Source organism: Primulina huaijiensis, chromosome 10, assembly GCF_012295235.1.
Source record: "Primulina huaijiensis isolate GDHJ02 chromosome 10, ASM1229523v2, whole genome shotgun sequence".
Classification (NCBI taxonomy): Eukaryota; Viridiplantae; Streptophyta; class Magnoliopsida; order Lamiales; family Gesneriaceae; genus Primulina; species Primulina huaijiensis.
Window position 1 is genome coordinate 15,374,129 of NC_133315.1, and position 12,419 is coordinate 15,386,547.

Genomic DNA, 12,419 nt, shown 5'->3' on the forward strand with positions numbered 1-12,419 from the left:
AAAAATCACCAATCAAAATATTTTTTTGGGTTCACTTCCTACCCACAAAATTGTGGTACTATGTCATACAAAATATGGTATATTTCATGTGAAAATGTGGTATACTTTATGTGAAAAGTGATACTAAAAAAATACCCAGGGACTGGACACAAAAAAAATCGACGGCTGGGGACTGAAAGTCAATTTCCCGATGTCAATACTCCAACAAAAAATTTATAATTACAATCACATTTTTTTAAAAAAAAAAAAAAAAAAGTAAATCATAGATTGCATTAGCAGTTCATCAAGTCGATTCTGACAACCTTTCGTAAGGAAAAAAAAAGAATCGAATCTTCAAAGACAAAGTTGCTATATCTAAATAAACTTCGTCCAACTAAAATATGAGCAATTTGATTACGGACCTTTGCAATGCTGAATAAGTGCAGACGGAAATTGAGCATAGATTTTCCCCACTAAATCAGCAACGAGAAATCTTCGAGTGACCTATATATATATTGCAAAAAATTGTGTGAGACGGAAATTGAGCATAGATTTTTCCCACGAAATCAGCACGAGAAATCTTCGAGTGACCTATATATATATTGTAAAAACTTGTGTGAGACGGTCTCACGGGTCGTATTTTGTGAGAATGATATCTTATTTGGATCGTACATGAAAAAATATTACTTTTTATGCTAAGAGTATTACTTTTATTGTGGATATAGATAGGGTTGACCCGTATCACAAATAAAGATTCGTGAGACCGTCCTCAAAAGAGATATATATGTGTGTGTGTGTGTGTGTTTGTGTGTGTGTGTGTGTGTGTGTGATTAAACAGATTCCATCGACTTTCGACGTAGCCCAATCTAATAAAAAGGGGCTGAAGCATTAAATCATCAGCTGTCATTTGAAGCCCAAAATCAATTCCAGCACACAAACATTGATCCTTATCCAGAAACTTTGATAATATAGACGTCGAATTATGCTAGAGTCTCATGTAAGACAACTAAATACACCTCGAGGTGCTGCCGAGGAACTGAGGGAAAGATTTGAATTCTTTTTTATTTGAAGTAGGAGGAGTAGATTGATTAGCGGGAATTGGAGATTGCTCGTTCGCTAAAGTCCTGTCTGCCTGCCCGTTGATTCAGTACGTTCCTATCCCCTGGGGAAGTTTTCTAAATCTTCCTCACCTCTAATGGTTGGCACGTAAGAACCCGGAAATCACAACCAAATAAAAGTACCACTAAGACCCAAACTTGCGACTTTAATTATGCATGTAGAATCAATGTGTTTAATTAATAGAGGTTTTAAAGTTGGATTAGTGTTCAACGCTCACTTTTATTGCCCATTAAATCCCTCCAAAAAAAATAATAAGACAATAATAAGAATGTACAAACACGTAACGCGTGCCAAATATTACTAGTATTTAATATGGTTGGTTCTTCGTGTTGTATAGAGTCGGGAACTAATTACTATTATTCTATGTAAAGTCGTTTTAGATTTAATATGCATTAAAAATCACGTTGTTAAATCGCAATGACCAAGGGTGAGCGAAACTTTGGTCAAACTAAAATAATTGCTCGAATTGAATTAATGTAAGAATTTTGATTCGGTTTATACATAAATTCAACTTTATATTTTATGATATATTCTGTAGATGCGATGCTTGTGTGTACAGTCTTTTTTATCATGATCGATAGACTAAAATGAAATTTGACAAATTATGAATGTATTAAATTGATATTTGAATTGTTGAAATAAAAAAATTAAAAAACACTTTTGTTTTAGAAAATTCAATGTTTTCTATGACTTGGAATTCAATTAACGCGACCATCAGGGAAGACACTTTTGTTTTAGAAAAAAGAAAAAAATATATATATATATATAAATTTGTGAGGGTCAATAAAAAATATATGACCCATTTAAAATTTAATTAAATAAAAATGATTTTGACTTTTTTAAATCGAGAAAAAAGAATTGAATCTGTTAGTTAGGTGAGATCATTAATTAGCTCATTAGTTAGTTAGTTAGATTTCACTTTTAAAAAAAAATTTAATTGGTCTTGTTCCTCTCGTCTCCGGGTTTCAGGGTTTTATTCCATCTATTTGTGTGTTACTTACAGCAAATAAAACAAAAATATAATCAAATATTATTTGAAAATTTGAAGATTTGTAAGAGAAATAAGTATATACTCATAACGTTGTTGCTATTATCGTAATGTTGTACCAACTAAATTTGTTTCAGTTTAGGTCTGTTGGTTAGAATTTTTGTTAGTGGAGTTAACGGGAGTGTTTACGGTTGAGCAAGGTAGTATGGGTTGAGTGTGCTAAGTGTATAGGTCAAGCAGGTAGTGTGGTGTGGGTCGAGCAGGTGGGTGGAGTTTGCTCAGTGTGTGGGTCGAGTGTGCTAAGAGGTGTCGGTTGAGTGTTTTAAGTGTGTGGGTCAATCACATAGTGTGAGTTGAATATGGTGTGGGTCGAGTTTTGGGGTTGAGATGTGTAGGTTGGGTCGAGTGGGTAGAGTTTAGGGTTTGGTTTATGGTTTAGGGTTTGGGTCGATTTTAAGTCGATTTTGGGTCGATGGATTAAAGTGTAATATTAGTATCATATAAGGGTAAAGTTGGAAGAAAAAATTGGTGTCCTTTTTAGGTGTAGTTTGGCGTTTCTAATGTTTTTTTATTTTTTTAAAATGTTGGTTAGTTCAGCTACGGACTAAAATAACATATCTTTAATTCAATAGTTTAATTTTTTTGGTTTTGGTAAAAAATATTGATCACTTCAATTTTCTTGAAAAAATTTCGCTTAATCTAATTTTAGATAATTTGGTTAGATCGCTAATCAAATAAAGTTGTGTGTGTTTCCCTTTCCTCCAATGTTGTGGCCACAATTAGCCCGCCAATGTGGACTAGTATTATTTAGCATCTTTTTTTCCCTTTTATAAAATAGTTAATTTATATAGAACAATTTCAATCGCAAATTTAATTTAATTATTAATAAAACGAAACTATATTATTATTTTATTTTCGATCCTAATATAATAATAATAATAATGAAAATTCCACGTTGGATAAAAAGAGAAATTGAAAATTAATAAATATAATAATAATAATAATAATAATAATGAAAATTCCACGTTGGATAAAAAGAGAAATTGAAAATTAAATTTATTTAATTAATTAATGTAAACTAGAATAGATCGCCAAGTTTTAACATAGCATTGCATTGATTCTAACGATGTGTGTGCTTTACTGTCTTCTCTGCCCACCGAATGCCATTTAATTCTTCACCTCTCCACTTTTCCCTCTTCTCCATTCCCCTCCGCTGCGCCATTTCTTCGCATTCCCATTTCTCTCTTCGATCCTATTCCATCTCCCCTTCTTCTAGATTTGTGTATATGGCTCCGTTTCTCGAAACCCAGAAGCCACTTCTCGACGGGGAGAGTGATCACAATGCCGCCGGAGCTGGAAGTCAAACGCCGCCGGTGCTTTCCATGGTCACGGTTGTTGGAAGTGGAAATTGGGGGAGTGTCGCCGCCAAGCTCATTGCGTCCAACACCCTCAAGCTTAATTCATTTCACGGTTTCCCTTTTTTCTTTTCTTTTTTTTTTGGGCTTTTTTACCTCGTTCGCTGGTCGTTCATGTTCGTATTTCAGCATTTTTTTTCCAAGTTTCTTTATCTATAAATGGAATAAACTTAGTCGTCGATTTGTTTTCTATTTTTTATGAATTGATTCTTGGGGGGTGTATGCAGAGGAAGTGAGGATGTGGGTGTTTGAGGAAGTACTGCCAACAGGTGAAAAGCTCTCTGAAGTTATTAATCGAACCAATGTAATGTATTGCTTGTTCTTTTATTCTTACTACATTTGATTTTATGAGAGATTTAGCTATATTGTTCCTTCTTTTACAGGAGAATGTTAAATATCTTCCAGGTATAAAGCTTGGCAAAAATGTTGTTGCAGACCCTGATATTGAAAATGCAGGTATGCAAATCTTGATTGGTTAGTGTCATAAGTTCGAAAAAGAAAACGGGAATGAATTCCTGTGTTTGTTTTAAAATTGGTCAGTGAGGAATGCCAACATGTTAGTATTTGTGACACCCCACCAATTCATGGAGGGGATATGTAAAAAGCTAATAGGAAAGATAAGGGACGACGCGGAAGCAATCTCTCTGATCAAAGGAATGGAGGTGAAGAAGGAAGGTCCATGCATGATCTCTGCACTCATCTCCGAACAACTTGGAATTAATTGCTGTGTTCTTATGGGAGCAAATATTGCCAATGAGGTCATTTGGCCAGCCAGTCTCTTATGCTTAGCACAGCTTCTTTTTTTTTTTTTTTGACGACAGAGATCGTTGCGTGTGCAGATTGCGGTGGAGAAATTTAGTGAGGCGACAGTTGGATATAGAAAAGATAAAGAGAGTGCGGAGAAATGGGTGCAACTGTTCAACACCTCGTACTTCATGGTCTCAGCGGTGAGTGATATTACTCCAGAATTGTTTGATTCAATTGTATATTGAGTTGTCATGTAGCCATACACGATCATATATCGAAATAAAGTAGGTCCAAGACGTGGAAGGAGTTGAACTATGTGGAACATTGAAAAATGTTGTGGCTATTGCTGCAGGTAGATTCTGCTACTTCAATCTTCCTTGATTTTGAGTTGTTTTATGGCGTTGTAACTGATGGAGGGTCGATTGTTATTGAATTCGTGAAATAGGTTTCGTGGATGGGTTGGAGATGGGAAATAATACGAAGGTGAAAGAAGCATAAATTTTATGTGCTTAATTTCTTGGTTAGTTCCTATGATATCGATCATTTTAAAATTTTTCTACTATGATGATTTACTAGGCTGCAATAATGAGAATTGGTTTGAGAGAAATGAAGGCATTTTCGAAGTTGCTTTTCCCTTCTGTTAAAGATAGTACATTCTTCGAAAGCTGCGGCGTTGCAGATTTAATCACAACATGCTGTAAGTTTGCTCTTGTGGACTTCGTTTTGATGAAGTTCTAGTTTCACCTTTTGGAGTTGTGCGAAGACAAAGAATTCAATAGTCTTACGTGTTTTAATTGGCAGTGGGGGGAAGAAACAGGAAATGTGCAGAGGCTTTTGCTAGGAATGGTGGGAAGAGATCCTTCGATGAGCTTGAAGCAGAGATGTTACAGGGCCAGAAATTACAGGTAACACCCGGCTAACAAATAAAATGTTAAAATACATTAAGGGGGTGTTTGGATGAAAGAACATGAAGTTCTTCAAATCTATTATTTCAGATTCATTCAGGTTGTGTTTGGATAGACAGATTTTAAATCCATTAATTTCAAATTCATTATCTTCTTGTATTGATAAAATTCAAGTGAATTTAAAATCTAATTCATTTCAAGTTATGCAATTTTTCAATAGGAATTGTGGTGAATTTCAAATACACGTAAGATTAATCTCATTTGAAATTCATCTCTTGAATCATTTGATCATTTGACAAATTCATCCAAGAAATGATCATTTGAAATCCAAAGTCGAAATTCTTAGTCAAATAAAGTTCATCAATCTAAACACAACTTTATTAAATTCAAGAATTTGAAGCTGGGATTCATTATTTGACAAAAAACCAAAATTGTATGAACATTCGTAAAAATTGTAGCCTTTATCGGCCGAAAACTCACAATTCGTTCCTCATTCAAAATTCTCGGCAAGTCGCTCTCATTTAAACTCTTGGATAGCCAATTAATGCAGGTATGCATATCTAATTTGTTCACAAGCAAAAGATGATCGATGACTTTTTTTCCTCAAGGGATTGATATATCAAAGGCTAAAACTTCTTCTAGTAGTGCTTTATCATATCCAATTCATTCGCACAACTTGATGAATGATATAATTTTTCTCTGAGGGATCGTTGTATCAAAGCTAAAACTTCTTATAATGGTTCTTTTCTACTTGCCTATTTTATATTATCCTATTCAATTTATGCAGGGTGTATCAACTGCAAAAGAGGTTTATGAAGTTTTGAATCACCGGGGATGGTTAGAGCTTTTCCCTCTGTTCTCAACAGTGCACAAGATTTGCGTTGGCCAACTCCCACCATCAGCCATAGTCGAGTTCTGTGAGCACAAACCCAATTTTTCCATTGTTGGAGCCTCTGCTCAATTTTTCTGATCTTTTTGCATGAACAAACTTTACACCGCATACTCGAATTTATAGTACTAATTTTGCTCTTCAACTAGTATCACACTCGCAAACTTTCGCGTCAGTTGTAGCGTATGGCTGAGAACAATATTGAAATATACTCCAAGTTATGGATCCAAATCCATAGTCGATTTTATAGTGTAAATCTTTTAGATAACGTAGATTTCATTCTTTCCGATTGCACCATCTCGACTACTTTCCAATTGCAACATCTCGACTCTGCAGCTAGATTTTCTAATATGTTCCAACAAAACCCTAGGACACAGTTTAGCAAATACTTTCTATCCTTTTTTAGGCCTTGATATTGGAACTATAGGGGGGTATATATCCAAGAGTTCACTACGCAAAATTCCCGTGGGTTAAAAGGAAAACTATTAGAATAGGATATTTGTAATGAAGTTCAGTTATTACACGGTATATCCACAAATAACAGATCATAAACCAGGGAATCAACCAGACAAGATAAATCAACCCCAAACACATTTTTCTATACCCCATCATTACCATATTCAGTTCATAAATTTCACAAAAGTCTGAGAAAAATTTACCCGGCGCGTATTCTATCCAACGTGTCTGCACTCTTCCGAGCTCTTTCCACTTGATGGTCGAGACTTTTCCGTCCCTTCTCAATGCAGTCAACGCTTCTCCGCGACCTTTCCAACTTTTCGAATGCCCTGAATTTATCGAGCTTGTCACCATTGTTTGAATGAGTTTTCAATCTCTCGGGTTTTTCCGTACTGTGTCTGGGCTTTTCTCTCCTGTCAGTGCTCTTTCTTGGAACATCAAATAAATCTGTACTCTTTCTAGATGGCTCAAACTGATCTGTGCTTTTTCTAGCACTGATTCTGTGTGAAGTTGACCTCTCCACGGTTGCCACAAACTTCTTCAAATGTCTGATGTACTCTGGGTAGAGTTCTAAATCACAGTGATTTCCTCCTTTAATCCATAAGGGTTCGTATTTCTCCTTACACAGTTCCCAGAGCTGCTTACCATGTGAAAAATCAACTACTTCATCAGCAGTTCCCTGCACACGCAATATTGGTTAAATCATGTGAACTAGCAAGCTAATAATGCCTCTGGTTTTAAATTAAAAGTTGCGATTGATGAAAATGTAGCACTTACATGAATAACAAGAACAGGACGATTAACGAGAGGGATTTTATCAATGTTCTGCAATATGACAAAGCAACAAATATTGAGTAGAGATATTAAGACACACAAATTTTTCATCCAAGAGATTATTAAAGACTGAAGACAAAGAGAGAGACTGTACCTTGTAGATGTCAAACCAGTAAGTGCGCTTAACAGGATACATGACTCTCACTCCTGAGAGTATAGGACTATGCAACACAACAGCTCTTAACCTAGGCAACCGAGCTGCAAGTTCCAAAGTCGGTCCGCTTCCAACAGATTGACCATATAGAATAACATCTTCCTGTTTAGTTCCATAGCTCTCCTCAAGACACTTAAACACCGCGTCAATATCTCCATAAGTATTCTGCTCGCTCGGCTACAAACATGATAACCACACTGTAGATTTTATTCTAGAGGTTCGGCAAGTAAACTACATCGTATGATCCCAAAACTGAAAAAAAGTTGAATGACGTAATACACACCTTCCCGGATGACTGGCCATATCCAGAGTAATCATACCTGAACAAATTACAGAAGCATCACAAATATAATCTGTTTTCAGCTTAAAAAACAGCTTTCATGAAATCTTATTTATGAAAACATAAAGGATGGGGACGATTCAGGAGTATGTCTCTCAAATGTAACGAATTTTAACAAGCAGCCACAATATTTCACACTCACAACATGATGAAGAAAATACTTGAAGAATGTGATAATGAAAATGTTTCAAGGATTTTCTTTCGAGCAGGCTCGTCGTGGCAATCCACTAAAAATGCAAACTGAGGACGATTTGGTTGCCAGAATCTTTAATATCATCAAAGACGACGACAAACTATGAAAATGGAACTATAGTCAAAACTATAGATGAAATGTCATCAAATAGTGAACCACTTGAGCTTTCAAGCAATTGGACCGTAATAATTAAACACACAATCAATTATGGTCTTTCCATCAGCTAAACATACAGATCATTTGCCAGAAACACAATATTTAGATCTCCCTATCAAACTAGGCCCACCTTTGAAAAACTGAAAATTGACTCATTTTAATACCAATTCAGTTTCATACAACTTCGCTAAAACCAATGAAGTTGAGTAGTTCATCAACAAAATTCAAAGATCAATTAACTATCAAGCCAATTAATGTCTCCAACACGCTTCCAGCTTTCAAATAGATGCAGCAATTGTATATTAAATAACACCAATGAGGTTGCCAAGCTCCATCAACTAAAACTGAATAGGGAAACTGTGTTGCACATGTTTAGAGGTTACTTTCACCAATCACCAACTAATAAAAATTGACACAACACCTTCTTCCTCCGTCTCTCTCTTCATTTAACAGAGATTCAAAATTGCAAACAAATAGCTCTTCAACATATTGCATGTGCTGCAGACAATCATTTGATTTTCATCATATCTATGTTAATTAGTGCATTTCTCGATTAAGTGCATCACATCTATATTTTACCATGCAATCTTTAATCAGCCTGCCTCATCACAGTTGATATCGGCAGTAAAATTCAACCTTTGATCAAAAACATCATTCAGCTCCGAGAAACTTCGGAGAGCTTATTCTACAGTTCGCAATTGCAAATCAAATGCAGTCGATTCTAACATGACATAATAAGAAACCCGACGAAAAAATGATCTACCGTCACAGATACTTTTCTTACTACCACAGTGACCAAACTACGATAAATCCAAATGCCAATTCGAAATATAGCTGATACGACTTCATAAACATAGAAAAATAACATGAACGAACAAAATCCAAAGCTTCACAACCATGATCGCAATCGCAAACCCAAAGGAAAAGCATAGCAGCAACACAATTAGAGAATCTCAAAATTACCCGATCAAATTGACACGCAAGTGAATACTGAGCTCAATAAAAAGTTCATACATCTGCCCCAGATCAGCGGCATTGCCATGGGAGTAGAGAAGCGTAGAACTAGCCATCGGATACCTCACGTAAACGGCCACAATCTCCGTACCGCGCCGCGTAGGCAGCCTCATAATCTCCACGTTTTCCCGGTGTGGAAACGGGCTCAACAGCAGCAGACCCGTCCCTTCATCGTTCACCACCTTGTAAGAAGGCGGATTGGGAGGAAAGAAAGCGAATTTTGCTGCCATTGACGACGTCATCCCACCCATGATCGATTATCCCACTTCACAGAAACCTTCCGTCCCAGACTTGGGTTTCTTTCTGTTTAACGAGCTCCAGCTGACACGTAACAGCTGCCGCAGACAGCGAGATGAAGAGGGTGTCTCAGAATACCGTTGCAATAGAAGTAAAGTGAAAGGGAGTGAAGGTAGGAAAAGTGTAGATGGAGAAATCAAACAATAATGGAAGTGGGGAAGCCGAAAGGGGAAAGTATGCCCATGTGGAGAGAGGGAAAAACTTTCCTGGCGTTGACGCCCGGAACATGTTTGTATTATTGTCCATACGAGAATCGAAAAGGACGCGAGTGGGCGCGCGCAAAACTTCCCCGATTTCCTTCTCCCTGTTCTTATTTTCTTTGTGGGTTTGGTTGCCGCTGTCCCCCACTTTTCAAATATTTATTCCATAATATTTTCATTTTACCAAAATTACATAATTCCAGGGTTATTTCCGTAATAAAAGCAGTCAACTTTTGAATTAGGTAATATTTTCATGGTATTTAATTTAAATAAAATAAAAAGATTGTGGTTTTGGGTGATCCTCCGTTCGTGGAGGATCACTATTTATATGAAAATCAATATAAAGATTCTACCAAATTACTGAAATGTCATCGTAACAATTGTAAATTAGTCATTTTGTATTTTTATGTATTTGTTTTGCTCCATTTTATATTATTATATTTCAAATTATTTAATTAATTAATTTTAATGTTAAGTAATTCTTTAAACCATATGTTTCGTTTATATTTGTCGTGCTTTATATTTTATGTTTATATTATGAACATTGTATCTTGTCGTTTATGTTTGTCGTGTCAAATGTAGTTGCATTGCGCCACTGCCGAATTCAAATCGCTTGGGCGAAAAAGAAAGGGAGAGGGGGAATCGTGTGTCCCAACATTAGCTTTTCCTTTCTCATCATCTTTAGCATGTATGATTGTGAAAAGGCAGGTTCAGATGCTAAGCTTCAACAACATTATTCCATACAAAGTAAAAGTAAACCAAAGCAGGCAAGAGGCATGTGCAAAGGAAAGGACCCAATTCCGGTGTCCGTGTCCATTATGATGATGGCTCGTGCTAATTGTATCGATTGAGAATAATTGGTGAAAGAGTAGGTATCAAGGGATCTAGCCAGCTCTCACTAAAAGTCATACCTCCATTATAAAACAAACAAATGTCAACAAAGTTTCTTACTTTATTTGTTATTTTAAATGGTTGGTTCGCTTTGTTTTATTGTTCTGATAAGTTATATGTATCAAATACGTGGGTCAAAATGATAATAAATCCTTTTCTCTGTTTCTTATTCACAACGGCGGCATGATTCTCTGATGGATCAGTATCATGTATACGCGTATATAATGGACGAACCAAGCGAAAGAACGAATGGTTCTTCTCAACGCAACTATAGAGCATTTCACCTCTTGAAAGAGACATTTCAGTTTCCAAAATTTGCCAACCAATTTATCAAACCAGGCATGTTCAAGTTGGTCTGGCAAAATAGGTAAGGTTCATACTTTCATACAGAAAAAGAGGGCAAAAAAAAAAGAAAGAAAGAAAATCAAACCAACGGAAACAATTGAGACGTGGCAAAGCTTTACCATCAGCTCCATATTTTGCTTTCATCACAAATTTTATTTAGGGAAATGATACATTCCAGGAGTATAATACAACAGGTTGGAAAACAATTGTAAAAGAGAAAGTAATAACACGCAGTTAAAGCAAAGCACATACCGGCTAAAAGAAGCCATAAAAAATTGTGATACAGCCCATTTATCTTCCTTGTCCACACGTATTTTCAACTGGGCATATTTCTTTGGAGCCCCATCAGCCAACTAGGTTGTATCAGGCATAAGTTTTAAGGAAAATACCAGAAAAAATTGCACAATTATCACATTATCCTGTTCTTGAATTATTATTTCACCCTCCATGATACAAATGGAACTGGGATACGCTCGAGACATCTATATTTGAAAAGTTGGATTAAATAAACCATAAAGACTATATGAAGCACATTGTTCTGATAATGAATTCTTCCACAGATTGTTAATGAAGAACGAATGCTTGGTAAACCCACCAGCTTTGCCCGATGGATGAACCAAAAAGTGCATCTAAACAATTGAATATGACCAAATTGATCATCCAAGACCCAATTCAAACCAGCTGGTTAGACTTGAAACTCAGGAACATATGCTAAAACGCCGTCTGAAACGATTCAAACATCAGTTGACCAATAAGTATTTTGTGAAAAATTCAAAGAACGAAGAATATTCAAATCAAATATTATTAAAAAAGCCACCAGCACATTCAACCAGCAGCCCAGCACCAGTAATTACCTTCGTCATGACAAAATGTAAATGATTGTTGATGTTCTTCGCCAATCATTTTATAATTGGAAGAAAAAATAGGAGAAATACAATCATTTTCCCAGGAAATAGAATCAACAAAAGCTGCAGTAACTCACCAGTTGAGTAAACTTAATGCATAATAATAACCAAAACTACGTTTTCCTCCTCAAACGCTTTCTCAGCTTCCTCAACTTGTGCTTGTTCATCTTCTTCTTCCTCTTCTTCTTCACGCTATCAGCCCTAATGGTACGAGAATCTTCATCATCAGCAGTGACATTACCGAGCTCCGATCGAAATGGGATGGTTGTAGAACCCGGATTGAGAAGAAATTCAAAAGCAAAGCCAGGGTAGAAACTTGAATCACTAAACCGAGTTCCTTCTACATCTTTCGTCCGATTGCGGTCGAAGAAGGGGAATTGATCGATGGGTTTGGTGATTTGGGGGACTTGAGTCAACACCAACGGCGTTGGTAATGGAATTTGCGCTTTGTGAAAATAATTGTTGATTCTACCGCTTGGATTCGATTGATTTCTGGATAATCTTTGCAAACCTGACGCAGCCATGTTTGAAGTGAAAATTTTTACTGAATCGATCCGTCGGTAAAATGGAGAGGGGCGAGATTTTGCTGATT

General features: G+C 36.2%; 2 protein-coding genes across 3 annotated transcripts; one reads left to right on the forward strand and one right to left on the reverse strand.

Moving 5' to 3' along the window:
- Positions 1 to 3,209: 3,209 nt before the first annotated feature.
- LOC140986393 (glycerol-3-phosphate dehydrogenase [NAD(+)]-like) lies at positions 3,210 to 6,289 on the forward strand. The gene is made up of 10 exons (XM_073454619.1): positions 3,210 to 3,556; positions 3,729 to 3,805; positions 3,885 to 3,957; positions 4,042 to 4,259; positions 4,341 to 4,448; positions 4,537 to 4,600; positions 4,694 to 4,731; positions 4,825 to 4,945; positions 5,050 to 5,153; positions 5,941 to 6,289. The coding sequence occupies exons 1-10, from the start codon at positions 3,247 to 3,249 to the stop codon at positions 6,121 to 6,123; spliced, it is 1,296 nt and encodes a 431-aa protein (XP_073310720.1). The 5' UTR covers positions 3,210 to 3,246; the 3' UTR covers positions 6,124 to 6,289.
- A 223-nt stretch (positions 6,290 to 6,512) lies between these two features.
- On the reverse strand, positions 6,513 to 9,823 carry LOC140986769 (uncharacterized). Of its 2 annotated transcripts, none has more exons than XM_073455119.1 (5): positions 9,190 to 9,823; positions 7,770 to 7,806; positions 7,427 to 7,663; positions 7,276 to 7,323; positions 6,513 to 7,177 (listed from the first exon to the last, which is right to left on the reverse strand). In XM_073455119.1, exons 1-5 carry the CDS (start codon positions 9,438 to 9,440, stop codon positions 6,698 to 6,700), a joined length of 1,053 nt encoding a protein of 350 aa, XP_073311220.1. In that variant the 5' UTR covers positions 9,441 to 9,823; the 3' UTR covers positions 6,513 to 6,697. The 2 variants fall into 2 exon arrangements, with proteins under 2 accessions (XP_073311220.1, XP_073311219.1); XM_073455118.1 differs by having other exon boundaries at positions 9,139 to 9,821.
- Between the last annotated feature and the right edge of the window lie 2,596 nt (positions 9,824 to 12,419).

Coding starts and splice junctions, on each gene's coding strand:
- LOC140986393 (XM_073454619.1), top strand. CDS start 3,247: ATGCCATTTAATTCTTCACCTCTCCACTTTTCCCTCTTCTCCATTCCC. Junction 3,806..3,884: donor AAGTTATTAATCGAACCAAT/GTAATGTATTGC, acceptor CTTCTTTTACAG/GAGAATGTTAAATATCTTCC. Junction 4,732..4,824: donor AGATGGGAAATAATACGAAG/GTGAAAGAAGCA, acceptor ATGATTTACTAG/GCTGCAATAATGAGAATTGG.
- LOC140986769 (XM_073455118.1), bottom strand. CDS start 9,440: ATGGGTGGGATGACGTCGTCAATGGCAGCAAAATTCGCTTTCTTTCCT. Junction 7,807..9,138: donor TTGCGTGTCAATTTGATCGG/GTAATTTTGAGA, acceptor TAATTTGTTCAG/GTATGATTACTCTGGATATG. Junction 7,178..7,275: donor GTCCTGTTCTTGTTATTCAT/GTAAGTGCTACA, acceptor TTGCGTGTGCAG/GGAACTGCTGATGAAGTAGT.